We start from the raw sequence: 26,946 nt of genomic DNA, 5'->3' as shown, positions 1-26,946 counted from the left end.
ATCAGCCACCAAACAAGACAAGCACAGACTGCAACGGACAATCAGGACTGCAGAAAAGACCATTGGGAACAACCTCCCATCTATCCAGGACTTGTACCTGTCCAGGACCAGGAAACGTGCAAGTAACATCTCTACAGACCCTTCTCACCCAAGTCGCAGTCTGTTTGTACTACTCCCCTCCGGACGGCATTACAGAGCGCTGTATGCCAAAACCAGCAGACACAGACACAGATTCTTCCCCCAGGCTGTCGCTCTGATGAACACACACCACTCATAGAGTCTCAGAGACATTACTGTGCAATAACATCCTGCTCTCGATGCTTTACCTTTGGATTGTCCATATTATGTCACCTGGACAATCCTGGAAGAGGGATCCTTCTATCTGTGGTCTGTTCTCAAGGTTTCTCATTTCCCCTAGTAAGAGTTTTGACTTTTTACTTGCCCTCCTGGGAGTTTAAGATAAGGGAATGTTTGAGAATAATTGTCAATTTTTGCACATGTCGTCCTGAATGTTGTTAGCTACCTAAATGTTGTACAGAGGCCGAGATCTACCGGAGTCAAATTCCTTATTTGGCATGCTCAAACTTGTCAAATAAAAAGATTGATAAAAAAAAGAAAAAAAAAAGATTGATTGAACTGCTAAGAGTTACCAATGAGCGTGTTGGACAACACTTGCACTCGTCTGTGATTTTTTAGACTTTGCTAATAATAACTTGCATTGATAGGTCGCAGCAGAAGCAGAAATTGATTCCTCTTGGTTTGGCTTCGGCAGTACTGGCTCCCGGTGGCCGAGGGAGCAACGAGCAGCAACGAGCGGCAACCAGTAGCAACGAGCGGCAACGAGGGGCACCGGTTACCTGGCTCGGGCGTCTCAGGGCGCGGCGATGACGGCAACGAGGCCGACGAGGCAGCGTCCTCGTTGATGGTGCCCCGGCACAGTGCTGCTGCCGCCCCCCGGCCAGGCGGGACCTTCATGCCCAGCTGCTCCGCCATCTCCACGTGGTCGCCCGGGTCCACATAGTCGAACACGCTGCTGCCCGTCAGCTCCACCTTAAGGAAATCGGCAGTCATTACTTCCTCGGAATACGATATCCAAAGACCAATGACTATATATTGTTGAGAGGCTTGCATTAAAAAAAAAAAAGAGAAATAAAAGGCTCTGAACAGTGACGCGACGATCGAAATAGTTGTCCATTCATTTGACGGTCGACGAGTTGTTGATGAATCGACTTTGAAGCGGCCACGATGGTCGGGGCTGTTGCGGACGTTTCAGCCTGGGTATGAGATGCAAACGTGCAAAACGTGCGCTGACAGAAATGTGTTCACACTCTGAGGAGGAATTACTTTTGATGTGCGTACACACATGCGAGGTAAATAGACACTCTGGTTGTCAGCCGCTCAAAAGATGACAAATAGATGAGCTCTTTTCTGCTGCCTCAAGGGGACGTGTCAGCTGAGTGCAATTGAATGTGATGCATGAAAGCAAACAAAACACAGGATGCTAAAAACAATCGCATGATGTGGCCCATGAAGGAGGCGCCAAGCAACACGCCCCCCCGACACACGGACACACATGCACGCACACACGCACACTTGCTTGCTTAAGCGGTCCATCGTCGTCGAAGAAGACGTAGCTTCCATTTTGTTGATCTGATTGGTGGCTATCGTTGCTGGCGCAGATGCCATTCTATGTCACTGTGAAGTCCGATCCCGAAGCCACATGTCCTGCCACAGTGAGGACATGTAAGGCCTGGAACAGGGGGTTGGTATGGTTCTGGAACTGCAGAATGGTGTCTTCGCCTCCGCAGGTCCCTCCAGTGTTGATTTCGACACTCTAGGTACATGACCCCATCATGGCACAGCGAGCGCCACAGCGATCGGTTAGCTGCAGCTGCCTAGAGTTCATTGAGTTTGATGTTCCATCTCTTCTTCTGCCCTCTGGGAAGAGGTACAGGAGCCTGCGCTCCCGCACCACCAGACTCACCAACAGGTTCATACTCCAGGCTGTTAGGATCCTGAACTCGCTCCTCCTTTCTGCGTAGCGTCCTGTACTTTGCGCTACGCTTACTGTCTGCTGTGTGCACACTGGCTCAGTTTTGCTCCTCTTATTTATTGGGTTATTTGTTTATTATTTATTCATCACTCATATTATTTATCTATTATTTATTATTTATTGTTTGTGCCTTCTTCTTTTTATTTTGTGTCGTCTACTTGTATGTCTATCGTGTACTATGTCTCGTCACCGTGGGATAGAGGAAACGTAATTTTGGTTTCTTTGTGTGTCTTGACATATGACGGGATTGACAATAAAGCTGACTTTGACTTCAGTGGCCCTTTCAGTTGGACTTCGCAGCTTTTGTCCTCCGGGCTTTCTGCTGGCTGACAGGAGCTGACCATAGACCACCTGACGAGGCAATCGGTGTCCTGGCATCCGAATGGTGTAGCCAACCAGTTGTCTCTGTGCCAGGATTGCCTCTATGATTATGGAGTGCGCTGTAACATGTCCATGTGAGTAACCCGGTCCTGTCATGTGATGCCAAGAATGCATTGAAGGCATCTGATGTTAAATACATCAAGGCAGGGGTATAGTGTCCAGGGCTCTGACCCATACACCAGAGTTGACACACACACACCGCCCTGTAGACTGACACTTTCATTGAGCTTCGAAAATTGTTATTTTCAAACACCCGAGAGCGCAGTCTCCCAAAGGCAGAGGAGGCTGAGTTGACACGAGCCTGGATTTCAGCATTACTGCCGAGGTAGCAAAACTGCTCAAAGACCTTGAAGGGTGTACTGCTGATGGTAAACACTGGGGGTGTAGGAGATGGGGACCTCTCCTGGATAAGTACTTCTGTTTTCTGGGTGTTGATTACCAGACCTAATGAGCAGTAGACTGATGACATGGTGTCTAGTGCATGCTGCATGGCATCGCGGCACCGCTGCTGCTCACTGCTCCCCTCGGGGATGGGTTAAATGCAGAGGACAAATTTCACCACACCCAGATGTGTGTGTGACAATCATTGGGTCTTTACCTTTTTTTATCGGGAGTTTGGGTGAGGAGTGTGCAGTAATCTGCATTTTGCAGCTCCTGGATGTTGGAGTCTGCCATCTTCGTCTTTGCCTGTAGGCGTCGGATGTTGAATAAGCTCCCATGCAGTTGAAACTCGATGGAGACACTGCTATCTTCCCCGATGGACTCGAAATAGGAGTATGGCTGCTGCCAAGAAGAGGTTGAAGCTAGTACACACCCCTGCTTCACCTCTACTTTCACGGGGAATGAGGGGGACTGTTCACTGTCTACAAGTACAGAGGCCTGAATACCATTGTGAAACTGTTATAAAATGCTGAGAATTTCTGGGGGGAACACCAAACTTCATGAGGATACTCCAGACCAAATCACAATTACCAACTGTGTCAAAGGCCTTGGTGAGGTCAATAAAGGTGATGTAGAGGTCCTTGTGTTGTTCCCTGCATTTCTCCTGGATTTGACGGGCAGTGAAAATCATGTCCATATACTTCGGTTCTTTCTGAAGCCACACTGTGTTTCTGGAAGGATGCCCTTTGTTAGAGATGTAAGGTGAGGGAGCATAATTTCCGCAAGTACCTTGCCGGAAATTTCGCTCTCAAAATGGCAAGGACAAAATGCACAGCTAAACGAATATATGAAGATGAACACAGGAAGTTTTTAACAGAGTGGGAAAGTTTATATTTTTTTTGTTGAACGTAATGGCAAGCCATTCTGCCTGATATGTCGGACGTCATTAGCTCATTTAAAAGCTTAAAATCTTCAGCGTCACTTCACTGAGAGAAGGGAGATACTACCACGAATATTACCACAAGATGATTTGTTACCTTTCTTCTTGTAGATCAGTGGTGGCCAACCCGCGGCTCGCAAGCCGCATGCAGCTCTTTGCCTGGTTTCATGCGGCACTTTTACGTTCATATCAACATTTGTGTTTATTTTTTGTGTGTGTTTGCTTCGCTTTAGTTCAATATGGTATTTTGGTCAAACCCTCATGCGCGTGAGGTGAAATTCCGCAAAGGAGGACGGACAAACCCATTCGAGGAGTGTCAATTTCACTCTCAAAATGGCAAGGACAAAATGCACAGCGAAACGAATATATGAAGATGAACACAGGAAGTTTTTAAGAGTGGGAAAGTCTATATTTTTTTGTTGAACCTAACGGCAAGCCATTCTGCCTGATATGTCTGACGTCATTAGCGCATTTAAAAGCTTAAAATCTTTAGCGCCACTTCAGCTCACTTCAAGCAAAGATCGATAAGGACTTTCCAAAAGGGACTGAATTTCTTAAGCGCAGGTTGGACACTTTGAAAAGTCAGGCAGAAAAACAGGTAGTTTTTCAAAAAAATTACGAAGCACTCAGAGACTGTCACACTTGCATTGTTTCAACTGGCTTGGAGAGGAGTTCGTTAAAAAATGCCTCAGTGACGTCATTGAAATCTTGTTTCCTAAAAACGACCAACTAAAACGAATGGTTTGTCCCGCCACACATAGTAAGTGAAAAAATAGGTTTTTGTTTGTGGACTTTGTTGAACTGAGAGTTTGTCTGTGTGAGACAATGCACACAATGTTCATTGTTGAAAATGTGGTCTTTGGTCTGTGGACTTAGTACTGTAGGAGTTATCTTTCTAGACCCATGGGTTCCAATTACCTTAGTCTACAGCAGTGCTTCTCAAATAGTGGGGCGCGCCCCCCTTGGATATTCCTGGGGGGGCGCGTGTGACCCTGGGGAACAGGCTTTTTTTTTGGCAGTACTAGAATAAAGTGTAATTGCGCCTTTACTACAGCAGGGGGCAGTGGCGCTCTCATTGTTACTTCTGTCACGTTTGCGACAGTGCAACATTTTACGACTTACAAGACAAGTTAGGATAGTCACAGTGGGGAGGGGGGGCGCAAATAGTTTTCTTCTTGCTAGGGGGGGGGCGTAACAGAAAATAATTGAGAAGCACTGGTCTACAGCTTGGCATCTGTGCCAACTCGGGCATTGAAATCACGCATGAGGAGAAGTTTATTAGACTTAGGGACTCTGGATAGGACCGCTGCAAGAGAATCGTAGAAGGCATCTTTGATGTTGCTATCAGCATCCAGGGTGGGGGCATACGCACTGAGTAGCGTAGCAAACTGGCCTTTCACCAGGCGGATACGCCAGGTCATGAGCCGTTCACTGATGCCTTGGGGAGACTCTGGGATGTTATTGAGTAGTTTACTTTTTATAGCAAAGCCAACTCCATGGAGCCTCCGTTCGCCTTCTGGGAGACCCTTCCAGAAGAAGGTGTAGCCTTCACCGACTTTTGGCAAGGAGTCTTCACCAGAGATCCGAGTTTCACTGAGTGCTGCAATGTCTACATTGTACCTCCTGAGCTCATGTGCAATGAGCGCCGTCCGTCTATGAGGTCTCTCTGTCCCGTCCTGAGTGTTAAGGAGGGTGCGGACATTCCAGGTAGCCAGATTCATAGTCATGTGTTTTCCTTTATGTTTTCGACTGCAGTAGGGGATGCCTTGGTGGCTGTGGTTGGCCACCCATGTATGAGGAACAAACAATTTGTGGGTCACCTTTTCCAGACCCTTCCCCCATTTGGAATGAGCTCAGTCACATTGGCAGCTGCTGAAGAAAGATCTTGTTCCTGAATCCCAATCTTCCAATGACCCTCACACCCACGCCACCCCTGTGCAGGACTCAAGCTAGGAGCCTCCAGTCACATCCTTGACCTCCCCAGTCACTTTATCCTGTCGCCAGAGGACTTTACAGAAGAAGCTGAAGCTTGCGCAAAGAGTGGATTTGTGTGAGGGATGGGGCGCGCAAGTTCCTTCCCCACAATCTTGGCCACACCCACTATGTTCCACTGGCACGAGAAGCTCGAGACGACCTTCAGATCCGGTCTGTTGGAAACCTGCCCATATGTGTATCGCCCCGGAGCACTGGATCGCTCTTAGTCTAGCCTCTACCCTTTGACCTGTTCAGCTTGGGTAACCCTGCCAGGAGTACAAGACTCCCGCCGACATAGCTCTGGGGGTCATGGCGTGCCCGACCACGATAAGGTGGCGATCCATCGCACACACCGATCGCGCAACTGCAGTGCACCACCGAACGCGCAACCATAGCGCGTCGCCGACCGCGCAACTACATCGCGCTGGTCACATTATTGTGACAGAGCCGTCGCTGAAATTTAGAAAATATTTTTAATGTCCTGATGTACTTTCCAAAATTTAAGTGGACCTCAGTGCGCAAGGAGCTCAATTTGGTCCGATCGCGCAACCGCAGCGTGCCGGGCGCTCACTGTCGCATTGTTTTAAGAGCATCTTTGTGTTTTAGGATGGCTTTACTGCTCCCACTTGCTTCCTTTGGAGGCATGATTACGTAGAGTTGATGCAATCCTCAGAGTAAAGAGATTGTAATAACGAACGGAGTCAGTTGGCATGCGGGTCCTCTTGGATCATCTCGCGAGGTTCAACAACCGAATTTCGTCCGACATCCGAAGCAAAAAAATCTAGAATTTTTTTTTCGAATACCGATTTGTTTGAGAACCGGGACGTTCGAAAACCGAGGCTCCACTGTATTTAAGTTTGCGTCCCACTGGTCCAATTTGGCTCAAAGCAAACGATTCCATGAGAAACTTATTGTGTGTCTTTGCCATACGCATATTATATAATTTTTCCAATATGTTGTGCGGACCTACTTGCAAGGCACTCACATGCGCACACGCACAGTGGCCCGGCAGTGCGCCAAGGACACGTGCGACCTCCTCTGGGGTTTCGATTGAAATTGCGTCGCAGTCTCCAGGGGGAACGTTGACCTTCTGCCGCTCATCGATCGGGCGTGTCAATAAAAATGATCGACTTCATTTGCATCTGAAGTACTTGAATAGCATTCCGCATCCACTTGCGCTGCTTAATATTTACGCGGTCCATCGGCCGTTTCTGACATGGATAGAAATAGACATGCGCAGTTTGCAAAGGTTTCTTCCAAAGATTGGTCTTTGTCTTTGAGGAAACGTCAGACATTTGCAACTTTGCAGGCGACTGAAACAAATGACAAATGGAAAAAACAGAGACTTTTTTGAAGAGCAGAATTGCAACATACAGCGTCCTTGTCGAGGTCACCTCAAAATGAAAGAGAATGCGCACGAGAGTTGCTCGCAGCGATGGCTTTGGTGAATGGGATAGGAAGCCTACTCCCTTTGCCTCCCTTGTTCTCCCTCCCTGGATTAATTGCGCTTCCGGCATTGATTGATGATGTCTATCAAATAATTGATTAATTGTCATGCAAGCAAACCTTATCTTGTTCTTTGGCTTTTATCTTAGCCGTGTTGGCGTGCAGCCTTTAACTGTACGGCGCTTCCACACCCTCCGCCATCTTCTTTGTCGCTGATGATTCTTAAACTTGATGGCGGCACCATCAATTTGAGGGCTGGTCCCCTAAAAAAGCTTTTTGACAAAGCAACGAGTCCTCAACCGGATTTATTTTCCGCAATAACACGACGCAAGAAAAGACTAAATTAAATTACAGGTTCGTTACAATGGCGGAGCTCATGTCAGTAAAATTGTATGCGTCAAAAATTGCCGAAAAAAAAAAGCATGATTTCTTTAATGCATCATACAGCAGCAGTTGCTTGGTCAACTTTCACAAATCAGGCTAATTGTGAGAGTCAGCATAAGGCTGAAGTTTCCTGCCAAAGATGTGATCAGTGAGCTCACCTCGGCCTCGATGCGCAACCGATAGTTGCGTGGTCGCCTATGACGCCCATTGGAAGGTCACACTGAGCGATTTGCACGGAAAGGCCCGGTGAAGATCCACAATCATTTTCAAGCCACGTACACTTCTAACTCCATTCAAGTGCAGAATTGTTTGGAATGAACGTGCAACTAACACAACGCTACGTGCCAACTGAGACATCACAGCGCCGCCGATTTGCATAATCCTGCCCCCACGTCACCACCGACCACTTGCCCAACTAGGCCAGGTGAAGATACAGAGCCATTTTTCAGCTGGTGACTTGAGTGACTGGGTCATTGCAATACATATCTCTGCCACATTGTGGCGCTCTACAGCACAAGCTGTGTTAAATAGTCATTCCACATTGAAAACTACTGAAAATCTCAATGTAAATATTGGGCATAGAAACCTGACCTTGGTGCTTCCATTAAAGCGAGGAGTCCGCGGCGAGTGCACGGATAGGGAAGCGTGGCTCGTTCGCGAGCTGACTCGCGCACATGCGCACACGCACACACAGAATAAAAATTGTTGACCAAATGAGATTAATTAAACAGGGCCCGATTGGTCAGAAAAAACAAAAAGTGAAGCCAAAAGCAATCACACTTAAAAAAATTGACGGACACACGTGGCAGTATGGACGTCAAGATTCAAATGCAGATGTTGCCCTTAGAAAGGAGAGCAACATCTGCATTTCCATTTTGCGCACCAAGAGGTATGAAGACGGCGATATCCGGACTAGATCCTGGCCACCAGGGGGCAGTATAATACTTACATAGCCCAGACTGCAAACTGTCCAGCGCAATAAGAGTTGCCCCTTTGTGCAATCATGAGGAATGTGTTGCATTGCCGCTTACGCTCAACTCATTTTTTGTTGACATCAACGCTTATTTTGTTAGCTGCATGGACGGCGTGGACTGACCTGCGAGAGTCCCAGGTATATGGAGACGGTCTCAGAGATGTAGAGGAAGCGGCCTTCTTTGTTGAGTGCAAATACAAAGCCGTCCAGAGACTGGAAAGAAAACATACTACAACAATAAGGCAAAGGCGGGGTCAATAATCAATCAATATGGTCAACGCCATCAGCCAATGAGATCAATACCACATAAGCGTCGGGGTGCCGCCCGCCACGAGGCGCTAGCGATCACACGTTAGTGTTCGCTTGAAGGAGGCACCGACGCGTTGGCCAACAAATGGCAACACGTGCTTGTGATGGCGAGTGACGTAGGGACTTTTGGGGGAGCCTCCCGTCAGAGTTGCCGTTTGGCGCGCAAACAAACGCGATGGTCTCGTGCTTAATGCGGAGACGGGCAGACAAGCGTGTCTAATGGCGGATTGATGTGAAGATCACGTCGTGACGCTCCGAGGGGGCCACGTATCACATGAGCGCATGCGCGCAGCAGATGTGTGCGCTTCTCTACATGATTGCAGTGAGTAAGCCGAATGACGCGTGCGCAGGCACACCTTAAAGTGTACCTTTGTTCAAACTGTATAACGCAGACACTGATTTAGTATAAACTTTATATTGTCTACTTTATACTATAAAGTAAACGTACAATATCAAAAACGAAATAACACAACAACTCTTAGGGACAAGAGATATATAGCCTGAAACATTGCCCTTTGACCGGCACTTTTGCTGCCTGGGGAAGAAATATGGCGCCCCGGATATGACGTCACAAAGTTGATTCTGTTTTAGGCCGCTCCAATCAGGCCTATATACTACCTTTATAAGAAATCGATTATGTTGAAATTTAAGGGTAATGTGAGTAATGATGTAGGAATAAATGAATACAACGATTAGTTCTGTAGAAAAGACATATTCGTAGAATAGAAAAATGTTAATATGGCTAATGACCAAAGGTACCCTTTAATTACAGCACCCATCTCACCTGACGATTGGCAGATATGTTGTTGTAAAAACCAACATTATACTAGGACCGGGTTTTGGCAGAAAAAATAACGATAACCGATTAATAAAACAACTTATATTGCCCCCCCCCCCACGCATGTCAATGTGTTTCTACTATAAACTCTCAACTTGAACTTTCTTTCAATCGCTCTGGCACACACGAGTGAAGCACTCTCATAATGGCAACGTATGTGACGTGTGTGCGCGTGCGCAGGTGTCCAAGTAAGCCAAGCCTTTTGTCGGCAGAGTTGTCCTTGCATAAAAAGACGTTTGTGTTCTGACGGTAGCGGCGAGCGTCGCTGACCTCACCTGTCGGACGTGGATTTTGTTTTCAAGGCCCGCCGCTTGTTTCTCCCACCAGCCTATTTGCATATTAATAATACGTGCGTGTGCGCTGGGCCCCGAGGTGTGTGTGTGTGTGTGTGCGTGTGTGTGTGTGTAACAGAAGGACCACAAGAGATGGCCACTCACACACGTGAAGAAAACAACAAACACGTTCCCTTGCCTCGCACCCGCGCCGCCAATGCGAAATCACAGAGGCACTGACCGCCTCCTAGTAATTATGCTAATTGCCCGGATGCCCTTGCCTTAATTTATGCACGGCTGCTAAGATAAATAAAAGGAAATTGCTTTGGCTCTAACTGTATTCATTTCAGCATGCTAACTAGAACGCTAACGCCGTGTGTGTGAGCAAGGGGGTGGCGCACATTTGTTTGCCCTTCACAAATTCCGCAGGTAATTGCAATTTTGATTGTACATTTATTTATTCTATTTGTTGTGTGGACCGCTTGTATTGACTTAATAGTGTGTGTGTGTGTGCGTGCGTGTGTGTGTGCGTGTGTGTGAGTCACAATAAATTGCTTTGTCCTATTAAGCAGAATGAAAATGTTGAAAAAGCTTCAGCACTTTTGAAGTCATAACAAAACAACTTTGACTTTATGATAACGCAAATGTATCTGCATACACGCACACGCACACACATATATCGGCATCCATTCATCCATTCATCTTCTACCGCTTATCCGGGGTCAGGTTGCGGGGGCAGCAGCTTTAGGAGAGACACCCAGATTCCCTCTCCCGAGCCACTTCATCCAGCTAATCCCAGGGGATCCCAAGGCGTTCCCAGGCCAGCCGAAAGACATAGTCTCTCCTGCACGTCCTGGGTCGTCCTCACGGTCTCCTGCCGGTGGGACATGCCTGGAACACCTCCCCGAGGAGGCGCCCAGGAGGCATCCTAATGAGATGCCCAGCCACCTCATCTGGCTCCTCTCGATGTGGAGGAGCAGCGGCTCGACAATGACCGAGCTTCTCACCCTATCTCTAAGGGAGAGCCCGAACACCCTGCGGATGAAATTCATTTCGTCCGCTTGTATCTGAGATCTTGTTCTTTCGGTCACGGCCCATAGCTCGTGACTAGGGGTGTAACGATACATCGATTAATCGATATAATGCTCTACGATTTATTGGCATCGATGCTAAAGGTAAACATCGATTTATATCGCCGTGTTTGACCTCGGACATTAGACGCGACTTTATTTTGAAATCCAGTTCATTGTTGCTTGCTTCCTCTTTCCGAGAGCGCACTGCGCGTGTTATGTTGTGAGCAGAGCACGCACGTGAAAGGGGAGTCGACAACTAGTACGCGGCTCCTGGGCTGGTGCTATGGCTAGTGTCCAAAAAGACAAGGAAATTTGCTCCCCTTTAGGCTTCAAGTCATTCGTTTGGAAGCACTTTGGATTCCAAAGAAAAGATGGCTCAACGGACAAGACACGTGCAGTTTGTAAATCCTGCCATGCAGTGATCAAATATTCAGGGAGCACAAATCTCGCCGCACATTTAAAGAAAAAACACGACATCAAAGTTCAGTGTTAAAATAAGCACTTTGTATACTACAATACTCTTGTAATTTCCTAAATAAAGAGTTTGCAGTACCTTGTTGATTTTGCGTATGAATTGTTATAAATCAGGATATTGTTCTATATTTTTTATTAAAAAAAAAAAAAATCGATCGTAGAGCACTATATCGCGATATATCGTGAATGAATCGCAGCAGGCTTTAGGATATCGGCAAATATCGTATCGTAGTTCTTTGTATCGATATTATATCGTATCGTGACAAAACCCGTCGTCCCCGGGGTATCCTACTGGTGGGACATGCCCAGAACACCTCCCCAGGGAGGCATCCAGGAGGCGTCCTGATGAGATGCCCGAGCCACCTCATCTGGCTCCTCTCAAGTGGAGGAGTAGGGACTCTAATCTGAGTCTCTCCCGGATGACCGAGCGTCTCACCCTATCTCTAAGGGAGAGCCTGGACATCCTGCGGAGAAAACTCATTTCGGCCGCTTGTATCCGGGCTCTCGTTCTTTTACCATAGGTGAGGGTAGGAGCGCAACTCAACGGGTAAATTGAGAGCTTTGCCTTTTGGCTCAGCTCTCTCTTTACCACAACGGACCGGTACAGAGTCCGCATTACTTTTACTGACTGTGGGAATCTCACACTGGATTTCAAGCAACTTGGATTTTGCTCCACTTCAGCCTTTCTCCAGACTCTGGTGCCTTGACTTCTAAATGAAATACAAAACTTGCTTTCATCTGAAAAGAAGACTTTGGACCACTCTGCAACTGTCCAGTGCTTCTTTTCCATAGCCCAAGTCAGACGCTTCAGAAGTGGCTTGACCATAGGAATACGGCTATTGTATGTTCACGTATGTGAACAGTGGCTTTTAATACTTAAAAAAAAAAGTTAAAGTTAAAGTCCCAATGATTGTCACACACACATTTGGGTGTGGTGAAATTTGTCCTCTGCATTTAACCCATCCCCATGTGATTTTGATCCATTTCCTGGGGGAGAGGGGAGCAGTGAGCAGCAGCGGTGCCGCGCTTGGGAATCATTTGGTGATTTAACCCCCCAATTCCAACCCTTAATGCTGAGTGCCAAGCAGGGAGGCAATGGGTCCCATTTTTTTATAGTCTTTGGTATGACCCGGCCAGGGTTTGAACCTACAACCTTCCAGTCTCAGGCCGGACACTCTACCACTAGCTGGCCACTTGGACTCCAGCTTCAGTCCACTGTCCTTGAAGCTGCCCCAAATTCTGGAAGCGACTCTTCTTCACAATGCTGTGAAGGCCACGGTCATCTCTCTTGGTTGTGCAGCGTTTCCTGCCACATCTCCCCCTTCCAACAGACTATTTGTGGATGTGCTTTGAAACTGTACTCTGTGAACAGCTTGCTCTTTGAGAAATTTCTTTTTGTGTCTTACACTCATGATGGAGGGTGTCAATGACGGTCCTCTGGACAGCAGTCAGATCAGCAGTCTTCCCCATACTTGTCATTTAGTTTACTGAACCAAGCTGTGTGTTTCTCCATGCTCAGGAAGCCCTTGCAGGTGTTTCGAGTTAATTAGACGATTCAAGTGATTAGTTGAATACCCTACTCGTTTACTTTTTCATGATATTCTAATATTTTGAGATAGGATATTTGAGTTTTCTTAAGCTGTATGCCATAATTTGTTGTTTGTGGACTTCAGTTCTGCCTTCAACACCATTGTGCCACAACGTCTCATCAGCAAACTCGACAAGCTGGGCCTCAATACCTACCTCTGCAACTGGCTACTGGACTTCCTCTGTCAGAGGCCACAGGTGGTACGTGTTGGCGACAAAATCTCCGCCAGCATCACGCTGAGCACAGGGGCCCCCCAAGGCTGCGTGCTCAGTCCTCTGCTCTTCACCTTGCTGACGCATGACTGCACTGCAGCCTACAGCGACAACCGCATTGTGAAGTTTGCTGACGACACGACTCTGGTGGGTCTCATCACCAAGGGAGACGAGACTCATTACAGGTTGGAGGTTGACCTTCTGACCACGTGGTGCAGGGACAACAACCTCCTGCTGAACGTCGACAAGACCAAGGAGATTGTTGTTGACTTCCGGGAGGGTCACACCCAACACCTGCCGCTGACCATCGACGGTGCTGTGGTGGAGAGAGTGAGCAGCGCCAGGTTACTGGGGGTGCACATCAGTGAGGATCTCTCCTGGTCCACCAACACCGCATCACTGGCGAAGAAGGCCCAGCGCCGCCTGTACTTCCTGCGGAAACTCAGGCGAGCGAGCGCTCCTCTGGCCGTCATGACTACTTTTTACCGTGGCACCATTGAGAGCATCCTCTCCAGCTGTATTGCTGTTTGGGGTGGTAGCTGCACTGACTACAACATGAAGGCCCTGCAGCGCATAGTGAACACGGCTGGTAAGATTATTGGTGCTTCACTCCCCTCCTTGAAAGACATTTACATCTCCCATCTCACCCGCAAGGCGACCACGATTGTGAGTGATGTGAGTCACCCCGCTCACTCTTTGTTTGATCTTCTGCCCTCTGGGAAGAGGTACAGGAGCCTGCGCTCCCGCACCACCAGACTCACCAACAGCTTCATACTCCAGGCTGTTAGGATCCTGAAGTCTCTCCCCCTTTCTGCGTAGCGTCCTGTACTTTGCGCTATGCTTACTGTCTGCTGTATGCACACTGGCTCCGTTTTGCTCCTCTTATTTATTGTGTTATTTGTTTATTTATTATTTATTCATCAGTCTTATTATTTATTGTTTGTGCTTTCTTGTTTTTATTTTGTGTCGTTTACTTGTATGTCTATCGTGTACTATGTCTCGTCACCGTGGGATAGAGGAAACGTAATTTCGGTTTCTTTGTGTGTCTTGACATGTGAAGGGATTGACAATAAAGCAGACTTTGACTTTGACTTTGATAATCAGCAATATTAAAATAATAAAAGGCTTGCAATATTTCAGTTGATTTGTAACGAATCAAGAATGTATGACATTTTTGTTTTTTTAATTGCATTTCAGAAAATAAAGAACTTTATCACAATATTCAAAATTTCTGAGAGTCCTGTATATACTATATATATGTGTGTGTGTATGTATCTATAAAGGTTATTTGCCCGTGTCAAACATTATCAGCATGAATTAGCGATTGCTAGCAGCTTTTGCCCAGATTAGCATCAGCATGCAACGTCACCGCAGCGAGCACATTTTTACAATAGCCATTAGTCTTTAACATCATGCAGACTCGACTTGGCTAACGGTATTAGTACAGATTAGCATGAGCTAAGAGTGCTAGCCGACACCAGTGATAAATAATTGATTGTGATCAAAGTGGTGTGTTGACATCAGATTCCTACACCCACAGAAGGCAGCGTGACATGCACCTGCCCGCGCACGTGCCATTGATTGAGAGAGCTGCCGAACGCTTCTTTCACTCTCTCGCTGCTTGCCACCTTCCTTCTGCAGATTACTGCATCGATCGCCCAACCTCATACGCGCAATGAAGATGAGGCCATCTTTTAACCATTCAGAACAGACTGTTTCAATTTTACTGTTGAGCTGCCTCGTAGTGACAAATGGAAAATGTCTGTGTGTGTGTGTATCCATGAGAAATGAATGGTAAAAGAAAATAATGTGATGTATGCAAAAGGCACAAGTAAAGAAATCAAGCCAGGACTAGCAGGTGTGATTAAAAGCAATTCAGGGAGAAGATGGGCGCACAAGATGAGGAAGAACCAAAGAAATGTCCTTGCCTTGCCCGATTCCGGCCGGGTGGAAGGTGAAGCCTCCAGAGCACAAACCTGATTTGAAAGCCCAACGGCAGCTTTGAACTAGAACCATTTGGAAGTTGAAATCAGAGCAGGTCACGTACTTCTTGCATTCCTCTATTTCCTGTCTCGCTGAGGCACTTCCTGACGCTCGTCCCGCAAAGGTCAACTTTTGCGCCATTACTGCCAAGTCCAAAAGGCCAACTTGCTGCTGATTGGCGATAGAACGATCAGGATGAAGTTATTGATCGTTTGTGGGGGGTTAGGGTTGGGGGGGGGGGTTGCGGGCGGGAGGCCAGGCGAGCAGGGAGGGGGCGAGCGAGGTGAGAGCACAACAAAGTCAGAAAAGGCCAACGGTCAATAATGCCAAGATGGGGTTGACACAGCGAGCAAGAGGACGCCAAAGCAAAAACACACTCATCATCACGTTACAAGCAACCAATCCGCCATCTCAATAGGTTCCAATGATGGATGGCGACCAGTAGATTGCTCTCCAAATGTACTTTGACTTTGGCCAGCGACTGGTCCGTTGTTAGTCGATAACAATTAATGCCTTTGAAACGCGCAAAGAAGAGGAAGCTTTGCTATCGCTCGACAATGAAAAGCAGCTTTTAGCGTTAGCTATGACCTGTGAAATATTGACAGGTCACATGACACCCGCTGGCTTGTTAAAGGTGTTGCCGCTCAAAGGCTCAAACCCAAGGATGGACGCCTTAAACGCTCTCCTTCTTGTCGTCACATTAACCTCAGCATACCCTACCAAACGCATCCAAAACACTGAACGTCTCTCTTGCGTTCCGTTTGTGTGTTCTTTGAAAACAGACAGATCCTCCACCAAACACCCACACACATTTCCAGTGTCGTGTCTGTCTTGTCTTTAGGCACAATTAATGAGCCTTACATCATATTAGCGTAGCATGTCGTGACTGTCATGCAGTGTGTTTAAACAGTAAGAATGTACACGTCTGTGTTTGAGTATATCTACATGTAGCATGTGTTGTGGTCATACAGCACAGGGAGTGTGTGTCTGTGGAGCCTGATTTAGACACAGACAAGGGAGTTGTAAAGCACTTTGCTAATCATCAGGATATCAAGCAGTGCATTGGGGACACAGTCTCGATATCACCTTTAAGATTAGCGAGAAAGTTAAACGGCCACACCGATTTGATGGATGCGGCGTGACGCTAGCCTAGCATTGACGTAGCGGCAGGAAGTGGACGTCCTGACGACTCATCAGTCACAGGACTCACGCTAATCACCATTATTGATGATTAATGGTGAGAAGTGACGATGCTAATATTTCACGCTATCGCATCCCCAAAAGATGACGCGGTCGATGGACTCGCACATATTTGGAAATTACTTCAAAAGCAAAATATCTGCATCTGTAAATGACAACTCATTCCCTTAAGGATTGATTCTACTACCACAGATGATCACAGGCGGAACTGCAAGTCCGCTCGCGAGAACCCATTGGGTTTGGGGCAGCATGGCGCATTCCCCTGAGAGGCCAGCGGCAGTGCTGTTGCGCTGGCATCCAAATTGAGTCGTCGCACAAGGCGGCAAGTGGGTGTGCGGAGGAGGAGGAGGGCGTCGCCGGACGGCTAATGAGTCCAAAGCGGCGCTGTGCTCCATTTGTCTTCATTTGGCCTGACGGCCTTCATGCGTTTTGATTAGCCGAAGAAAGAAAGAAAGAAAGAAAGAAAGAAAGAAAGAAAGAAAGAAAGAAAGAAAGAAAGAAAGAAAGAAAGAAAGAAAGAAAGAAAGAAAGAAAGAAAGAAAGAAAGAATGTGGAGAGAGTGACCAAGTGGAGAAGAAATGACATTCCACCAAGGTGAAAGCACAACCAGACGTTTGAGTGACGGCACGTTTGAGGAAGCTTGATTTGGCCTTGTGACCTCACCAAACATGATACAACAATAACAAGGTGTCGCAAAAATTCGATGACAAATTGACAACAAATAAGTGAAAGAGCGTCGCCACAGCAGCTTCCATGGCAAAAGTCGCCAGGTGCTCTTTTTGGCAAAGCCGCCCCAAGCGCTGTGAAAAGTTGCTCCAACCAAAAGTTGCTTCAAGCATTAAGGGCAACAATCCAGCGCCCCGGCAAGGACGAAACAAACAGCGCGAGAATATCGGGGCTATCCACAACGCAACAAATCGGATGGACGCGGGAAACAGATTGCTGATAGGAGCCAAGCCATAAAGCCGACAACCCCGCCCCTCCCCCTCCCTGCCCACCTCTGGAGAGCGCCCTTGCCAGCTGCTGCAGCACATAACAGCGGAGAGGATGAGAGTGACGGCGAGCCATTACAGATGGATGAAGGGCGACACACATTACTGAAGTGAAGGAAGGGGGGAGCGACAGAGAGAGAGACAGAGAGCGAGAGCGCACGCAGATGCACACACACGCACGTACATCCCTTGTCGTTTCCTGGATGACAGTCGAAGCACACTTCCTAATATCTTTCCTCAATTTAAGCAGCTTTCTGATGAGCATGTGGAGGAATTCGACACAGAAAAGGCTTGCTAGCAGAATCGTCATTTACGCGGTCAAAGCAAAAAGCATCCAAACGAGGCGCACCAGCAAACCCACTCGGGGCACTTTGGCGCAAACGGCAATGACGCCCTGGAAAGCCAACGCCTGGTTGCCTTTTTATTTCATGATTTGAATTTGGTGCTCTTCAAAAATGCCACAAAAGGTTTGTGTTTAATTTTTTTTTTTCCTAAAAGGGGGAAATTGCTTGGATGTTGGTGTCACGTCTTAAAGAATAGTGATAAAAATGAATAAATGAATAGCAGAAATCTCTGCATATCTGACTAAAAATAAAAAATAAAAGACTAGCATAGAAGTGTCTTTGGTCCGCGCCACGCCGCACCCGCGTACAATCATGCCGGCGCGCTCACGAGCGTTGCCCCGCTCACCTACACGTAAATGTAAACGTCCATATATTAACCTTTACGCACGAGGGACAGCGGCGGCCGTGTCTGCAAATTGGCCTCATTAATCGTTGCCCTAATTGATTGTGAGATGTTTGGGGATGACATTTGAAGAACGCGAGCGAGGCAGCGTGATTGATCGTGTCCGAGCGCGGCGCTAATGAATGCCGGCCGCTCGCTTAGCGACGCGCTGAGCGGGGGAGATTAAATCCGGAGGCCAGATGTCTTAATGAAGATGCCACCGACGGCGGAGGCGGTGGACACTAGTTTAGGTGCTAGCTGACCTGCAAGCTAACACACTAACTCACGCGCTCGCTATCTGGTCATTGTCCATGAAGGCGCACCTCCGTCTCCTCATACAAGCTGTTGGTGGCATTTGGCTCATGTTGTACTCTTAATGTCATAATTTGCTCAAATATGTCTGGAAATCGGCAGAATTGTCCAAAAACGATTCCCGTGAATGCTAAAATAGCGTTTGTTGCTATGCTAAGTCCATGACCCCCGATGCTGGCTTCCGATTGGTCGATCACCGTTGGTTGGAGCAGCGAAATGCACAATAATCACAGATGGACACGGCGCAATGGAGCAGCCCTGTTGGCAGGGGCGACTTTCCCATCAAAGGCACCGAGAACAAACCGCAACTTGCTCGTTTCTCAAACTATCTGGTCTTTTTTGTCAACGCCGGAGCGTAGCCTATCCTATCGATACAGGGCATCTTACCAAAAGCCCCCCAAAATATTTTGAGTCTTTCCGATAGGAGGCGAGCAGCAACATGGCGGCATCTTTGGCTGCCCAGAGATGCTAGCTAGCGTTATCATTAAGGTACAAAAAGTGACGGAATGTGCTCGCTTGATATACAGTGCCATTCTCTTTGTCTTATGTTGCCAAATATGCTGTTCATCACGTGACGGTGGGCAATCAGCGCTACTGAACGTCGCAAATAAAAGACACCTCACACACAAGACAAAAACACACGTTGCGGGTGTCACTTCCAAACGCGGTGGGGCTTCAATCAGGACTTATTCACGGCGGGGTTGCCGCGGAAACTCTTGGGGGGGGATCATGACGATTTATTATGGGATGTCAAGCACATCGGGGGGATTAGAGCGAGGCGACCGCGGCGCCCTCTGCTCGTCACGCCGCGCTCGTTCACCCGCTGTCGCTCCTGTTTGATCATGTGACCTGGTCACGCTGTCCGCTCTCGCTATCGTTATCTGTTTGGTCAAAAAAGGGATTGGCTCCATCAAAAAAATTAATAAGGGTGGATTGCTGAAAGAGGAAAAACTGCAGCTCACAGCAAACATTCAGGAATGCCTGACACTTAGAACTGCGGTGACAAAATTATAAACAAAGGTTTTTGGTCACAAGAAAAAAAAAAAAGATGTTAAACACCTGGGTAAAATAAGCCGGCGATGGGGGGGAAATACTGCGACGTTTGTGGGCCCGTCCTACCTGCAGGATGTGGCTGCCCAGGTGCGGTTCAAAGATGTCCGAGGCCAACGCGCCGGGGGTCCTCCTCCTCTGGCCGCCGATGGCTGCGCGCACACACCAGGACGCACGTGCAAACGCACATGCACACCCACGTACACACGGGGAGGGAGAAAGCACAGGACAGGACAGAAGAAGACCGGTGAGACTCGGACACATTGAAACAAGCAAAGCCGCACGCACAACGCACGCGCGCACGCACACACGTACACACGTGTATGTATGTGCGCCCGCACGCACACACGCACACGTACACACACACACACACACAGAGGTTGAGTCAGCCTGGCGTGACAAACACACATTGCACAGGACAAGAGGAACCAGTGAGGTCGGGCAGCTTTTCAGGTTAGCCCAGGGGTGGGCAAACTACGGCCCGCGGGCCACATCCGGCCCACGGGACCGTTTAATCCGGCCCGCCGACCCTGAACAAATTGTATTATTAAACTTTTTTTTTTTTTGGTCATTTTGCCTGCAATGACTGCGTTTCCCCAGTAGATGGCGAAGCGCTCGCCTGCGCATTCACTACCGGAAGCCGTGTCAGAAAGCTTGGCGCACACTCACAAGTGCGTGTACGTACTCAGTAGTACGGACATGGCGCACTCTCGCTCTATTCGTATCAGTCCCGAATTTAGATCGTGGGCTGTGACATCTGCATTCTTGTAATTCGCGCGCTGAGCTTTCAGATGCAGTTTTGCGCTAAAGCCGCCCACAAACCTTCCCCTGGAATCCTTCCATTAAAATGAGTCGCCCAAGGAAAAGCAGTGCCGAGCGTTTAAAAGAGAGTGGCCAATTTGGCTCGACGTACGCGACGTGACGTTCAGCCACATCAACATCAACCCATCACAGATCGAGGTAAACGGACCAACACCTCGGATCTCTCCTAAGAATTGCCACAACAAATTTTACTCCAGACTATGACGCACTAGCAAAAAAGGGAGACCAACAACACTGTTCCCACTGAAAATGAACGGGAGGCTCTCAAGTTTATTGTAAAAAAATGCATTTTGAATATGATTTGTACACATAGCAGGGATTGAAACTAGCGACCATTCTCATTTTCAAACAATGCAGGATGCTCAAGGACATTGATGCACCACCTATTTGCGACTAATCTTAACCTGTAAAGTTCTTAAGGCTTACTTTAAGGAAGTGTTTCCCGTTTCCTCACCTCTGTTACCAAGTGTTTGTGAGTTAAAACTCTGCTCTGATTTTCAGATACCCCTCACCGTGTTGCTGTTTTGATGACTTTATTTGGATGTATGCTTTCACCGATTCTTCAAGATGATATATTTGGTCAGAATGTTTGCCGTTTGATGTGATCTCATAAGATAAACATCTTTCATTAATCTGACCTGCAGGCACTGAAGTGATGGAGACTGTTATTCATAATAACAGTGTCGTATTTTATGAGAATCAGCAGTTTTTTAGTGAATTATTATTAAAAAAAATTTAATGCTGTTAATAAATGCATTTGTTTTCAAAAAACTTGTTTGGAATATCCATGCTTTACTACCTACTAAAGGCCAAAATCTTTTATGCAATGACCTTTACAGGTCGCTTATATGACTTCACACAAAGCCTACGTCCATCTGCTCCTGGTTCGGCCCTCCGGTCCAAATTTAGAACCCAGTCCGGCCCGCGAGTCAAAAAGTTTGCCCACCCCTGGGTTAGCCGCACGCTACGCTAATCACAATGAGCGGGACCATGCTATATGCCGCAGCGAGCTGGCGGAAGCTAATGGTGACATTTGCCCTGAAGTCCACTCACTCGAGTCACTTCAGAGCGAAAACGGGAAGTAGACCAACATGAAGTCGAAGAAGGCGGCCGTGTGCAATAATTTGCATCGGGAGCAGACAGACGCGCAGGTGCCGAGATGGCGCGTGTGCGTCTTTGTGGCCCGAGGTGTTTGTGAGGTCCCCGCAGATCTCATTAGACCAAATCGAAACTCCCGCCCTCCCCCTTTTATTCCTGTGCCGAGAATCGCCAATCATGATGTCATCGGGCAGCTCATCGGGCAGCTCGTCCGAAAGCTCGTCCCCGCCACCGCCCGATGATGATTCCGGGTACACTTCACCTTCATCGTCGTCATCATTATCTTCATCCAAATAAAGGCGCACTAAGAGCACCGCCGAGACTTCAAAACAACAAAATAAAAGAAGGAAAAGTCCGCAAATGATAAAAGCCCCGCGGTCATGCTCTCAGCGCTTCGCAACAAGTGCGCGCGTGTTCAAACGTGTGTGTGTGTGTGTGTGTGTGTGTGTGTGTGTGTGTGTGTGCGCAAAACACAAGAACGACTGTTAATATTGCAAATGAATCATGCGTGCATGCATGTGCGCGGGTCCGCTCAATGAGGCATTTCAAAGTCAAACAATAGGTAGTTTTTTAAATTGTCTTTTTTGAAAATGTGCATGCCCAAATACTCATAACCACATGCACGCACTCACGCACGCACGCACGCACGCACGCACGCACGCACGCACACACACACTTGTCTGCTAACGTGGACATGATAAACCAACAGGATGCTTCCTTACAAACTACCGTTTTTTTCCATGTATAATGCGCAAAATTTAACTAATTTATTGTCCTAAAATCTGGGGTGCGCATTATACATAGGTACAATTTTTGTTTTAATTCTTTTTTTAAGAAAATCATGGTACAACAATTTTTGAAGAAAATCTTGTCACGGATGGAGTGTGGAAAGGAGCAGGGCAACTAAGTGCAGCTTGGACCAGGGTTCATTGGAGGAACTCAAAACACAAACTTGGTAAACTAACATAACTCTCTAACAAAACCAACAACAGGACTGACCGACAAAGACGTGGAACAAAAAGACAAGGTGACATTACCAAAGACAGGAACAGAAACCTGTGTTATTGTCAAATATTGTTTGTTTTTTAATCTCCATCGCGGACTGGACGTCATACGGAGGCAGTATCACTGCGCATGCGCACTATGGATCCGATGCGAATAGTCCTCTTCTTGACTGACAATGAATGTGATAGTTTAATACAATCAGCAAATAACAAAATGCGTATACAGGTAATATTTTATTTCACAACACTTTGCCTTGTTCCTTTCGTCTCTGCTGTTCACTTCAAACACGCTCCATACGAACGCAATGCTCTCGTATCAGACGCTTGCTCCATCACCTGCTCGTTTGCTGTCACAATGTACCCTATACAAATCTGAAACATTTGTTGCGGCTCCGAGTCACGACGAGGGGCAAGTTTTGGTTTCCAAGGGTGTTTATATTCCTCTTCAACTTCTCTCCCATACAGAGCCGCCTTTTTCACATGTCTGTTTTCCTCTGTTTTCATCTGATCGCGGTGGTGCCTTTACAGGCAGTCGGAGAAATTAACGCCAACAAAAAAAAATACATCCAGCCTAGTTAAGACCATACCAAAGACTATAAAAATGGGACCCATTGCCTCCCTGCTTGGCACTCAGCATTAAGGGTTGGAATTGGGGGGTTAGATCACCAAATGATTCCCGAGCGCGGCGCCGCTGCTGCTCACTGCTCCCCTCTCCCCCAGGGGATGGATCAAAATCACACGGGGATGGGTCAAATGCAGAGGACAAATTTCACCACACCCAGATGTGTGTGTGACGATCATTGGGACTTAAAAAAAAAAAAAAAAAATTGGGTGCGTATTATACATGGGTACAGGCTTTTTTCCAGCATCAACATGCCATTTTTAGGGTGCGTATTATACATGGGGGCGCATTATACATGGAAAAAAACGGTACTTGACAATCACATCCAATTTGTTTTATTTTGCAGTCTCAAATGAAAAAAAACACAATAATAACTCGTAGTGCGCATGTGTGTGCGTGTGTGCGTGCTCGCGATAAGCTATCTGGTACAGTAGAACTATGATGTATGATGCCCATCCCGGGGCTCAGGCACAGCTCTCTCTCATACACACACGCGCGCACACTCTACGAGTGATTTCGAGTTGATAAGCTTGCAATAAAAGCTGGTCCACACTGAAAAGTTTACAATCTGCTTCATTGTGTACGTTGTTGAAGGTCAAAAAAGACAAAGGAGGGCTAAAAGAAAAGTCGAAACTTTGGACACAAGTGCTGGCGCGTACACACATACTACGCAGGCTTTTCCCTAATGAGCTTGCTTGCGAGGAAAGGCGAGTTTATTGATGCCAAATGTGCGTAAAGATCGTGTGACAAGAGTGAGAAATGACGGGTTTTTTTTGGGGGGGGGGGGGGGCAGTCTTCATTTCCCTTCCGGAGGGAGAATCCTGTCTGTGTTGTCCCTGTCTTCATCTTTTCACGAAGTTTCTTTTCTGGGTTTTTGCTTTGAAAGATGAAATACAGGTAGTGCCCTGGTTAGCGCGTCTGGCTCACAGCTAGGAGAATGCGGGTTCAATTCCACCTCCGGCCCTCCCTGTGTGGAGATTGTATGTTCTCCCCGTGCCCACGTGGGTTTTCTCCGGGCACTCCGGTTTCCTCCCACATCCTAAAAACATGCTTGGTAGGCCAATTGAGCACTCCAAATTGCTCTCGGTGTGAGTGCGAGTGCAGATGGTTGTTCGTCTCTGTGTGCCCTGCAATTGGCTGGCAACCAGTTCAGGGTGTTCCCCGCCTACTGCTCGATGACTACTGGGATAAGCTTCAGGACGCCCATGACCCCCGTGGGGACAAAGCGGTCCCGAAAATGGATAGATGGATGGATGGATGGAAGATGAAATACACTCGCAACATTCCAAACGCGTTGAACTCACCGATGGAGCACACAGAAGATTATATTTAGAAGATGGATGGATGAAGATGCAAGCTGATGGGGTGGCCGACAGACGGGTGGTGGGAGGGGGAGGATAAGTTATTAGTAAATGAGCCGGCCACTTCCGCCGCCAGTCTACAAATAGCGGCCGAACTTCACAGTTCAGTGAACATGCACCCCCTCCCCCTTCTCCAGTTGATCTGGTTTGATTCATTCATCTTTGCGTCCTCCAACTCTCTTGCTGGCTTTTGCAAAGACATTAAAAACTTCCCTTTTTGCGGGCGCGCGTGTTTACGTGTGTGCGCAGGTAAGAAGGGATTTGAGCCAGCGTGCTTGGCGAAGGTTGCGGTGAAGGTCATGTCGGTGCGCTGACAAAGTGACGCTTGGCTTCGGTTCCAGTCGGCATCACGCGTGATGACATCACTCAGCTTGATTAAGATAAAATGGTGGGGGAGGGGGGGTGTTTACGGCAACGAGTCACTCGTGTGGGCTGAAGGTGACCTTGAAGCGCAGACAAGGGCAAAGAAGGTTCTCCCGGGTTAGAGCAGCCAACGCTTGCTTCAGAGATCGACTCCACTCTCAAAATGTTTGATTCACTTGGCTGACGAAATAAGTGGCAAACTCATTTTATGTAAAGAATCCAATTGATAGCAATTTCACCTGAACATTGAAAGTATTTTGTATTGTGACGATTCCATTTGCCAAAGCACTTCCTCCTCTCGAGGGTTGCGGTCGCGTTGGAGCGAAGCCGAGTTGCCTTGAAGCGTAAACTGCGCAATTACAAAGCGGCATGCGCATCAACAAACATTTTTGTCAACAAATAAATAGATAAAAGTGTTTTTGCACGGACACTTCTGGGAGAGCCGCGCAGAAGCTTCCAGATCAAACATTGAAAGGCTGAGCTGCCAACGAGTCCTGGCAGTTGCCATGGTAACCCCATTTCTCTAGTTACACACTTGCGCGCACCCAAACTTCAGTAACGCCGAAGCAAATCGACAAGGACGGAAACAAAACAACAGCAACGTCAAAGTAGAGCTCCGGGAAAAGAAAGAAAGAGTCAAAGCGAAATGAAATCAAAACGACGTCACCAAGAATGAAAGCTACTGAAAAGAATCAAAACTTTAGAAGAATCAAAGTGACAGAAAAACAATGCAAATCAAATAAAGACAATAGGAAAAATAGATGGATGGATGGATGGAAAAATAATTATCTAGAACAAGAATCACAGGGTTCTCACCTGAATGTATCGTTTGTTAGCATGACGCTAAATGGATGGATTGTCATTTTTCTGTTTGGTCAGATTGGGCAAAACTTTCTGGAGCGTCATCTGAAGGCGGTGTCAGCGTTCCGCGACAAAATGCTGCTCATTGTGGCAAAACCTTGCCCCAAACGACACAAACCAATTTGGGAAACAGAACCAGTAGGAAGCGGTGCTGCTTCACGCCAGCGACCGTTCCCGGGTAGTCAAAGCCACTTACAAGTCGGCGGCATTCTGCAAAGCGGCACCGCGCGGCTAATTGGCCGGCATGTCTTTCACAAACAATTTCTGCCATTACGGCGTGATGCGACTCAACCATGCCCCCCGCTGGGCTTTTGTGTCTGCCGGCAAAATAAAGGCACGCCGGCTTGCGGCCATTGTCTCAACGGCGATTACATTCCCAGATGGAAGAGGCGAGACATGCCCAATGTCATTTCCGGGCGCAAATACGGCGGGCGAGGCCGAGGCTTCGGTTATCATCAACGTTTGCTCCTTTCTTTTGCAATGACGAAGGCGCTCGCAAGCTTGCCGCTCGCCAGAAGCAAAGCAAGTGCAGTGCCAAAAGGAAGGGATCTTCTGATGGGCCACGCAGCCACATTCCGCCTGCATTCGGGGCCATATGAGCCGAGATGAGCCGAGACGAGGACGCCGCTCCCGCCATCACCGCCCTCCTCGCTCGCTCGCTCACTCTGACATCCCTTAGTCTGGATGAAACGCAGCTCCACTTGCTGTCAAGCTCACATCTCATGACACACGCACGTGCGCGTATGCACACATGCACCTAGCAAAATTGTTGACAAATGGGAACAGAATGCGTGAACACAAACACACACACGCGCGCACACACACACACACACGTCAAGTCAAGTCAAGTCAAGTTTATTTGTATAGCCCTAAATCACAAGCAGTCTCAAAGGGCTTCACATAGACAGAAATTGACAATTATTCTCAAAGCATCCCCTGATCTTAAGCTCCCAAAAGGGCAAGGAAAAACTTAAAAACCCCTAGCAGGGGGAAAATGAGAAACCTTGAGAAGGGACCACAGATGGAAGGATCCCCCTTTCAGGATCACCAGGTTGAAATGGATGCAGAGAGGGCACAAATGATACAACATGAAAATCAATTAAATAAAAAGTGGATGTCCATGTCACAGCAGAGGGCTGCCGAAAGGAGCCCTCAATTGTCCTGGCAGTGCTCTTCGAGGAGGTTGAGCTGCAGTTCCCCTATCCTGAATTGGCCACGAGAATCCAGATAGCCGCTGTCAGCATGGGTACCACC

The 26,946-nt window shown here is 47.6% G+C and overlaps 1 protein-coding gene across 1 annotated transcript in view; it reads right to left on the bottom strand.

The window, feature by feature from the left end:
• Positions 1–26,946, bottom strand: part of LOC133169101 (neuronal PAS domain-containing protein 3) — an 87,366-nt gene that overhangs the window by 36,714 nt on the left and 23,706 nt on the right. Inside the window, exons 4-6 of the mRNA XM_061301009.1 lie at positions 19,631–19,713; positions 8,656–8,745; positions 858–1,050 (exon numbers count right to left, since the gene is read on the bottom strand). Coding sequence (XP_061156993.1) covers positions 858–1,050; positions 8,656–8,745; positions 19,631–19,713 — 366 coding nt within the window. The remainder of the gene's footprint in view (positions 1–857; positions 1,051–8,655; positions 8,746–19,630; positions 19,714–26,946) is intronic.

The sequence above is a fragment of the Syngnathus typhle genome, linkage group LG16, assembly GCF_033458585.1.
Source record: "Syngnathus typhle isolate RoL2023-S1 ecotype Sweden linkage group LG16, RoL_Styp_1.0, whole genome shotgun sequence".
Taxonomy (NCBI): domain Eukaryota; kingdom Metazoa; phylum Chordata; class Actinopteri; order Syngnathiformes; family Syngnathidae; genus Syngnathus; species Syngnathus typhle.
Note: the sequence above shows the minus strand (reverse complement) of the source record. Positions and strands in the feature narration are given on the sequence as shown.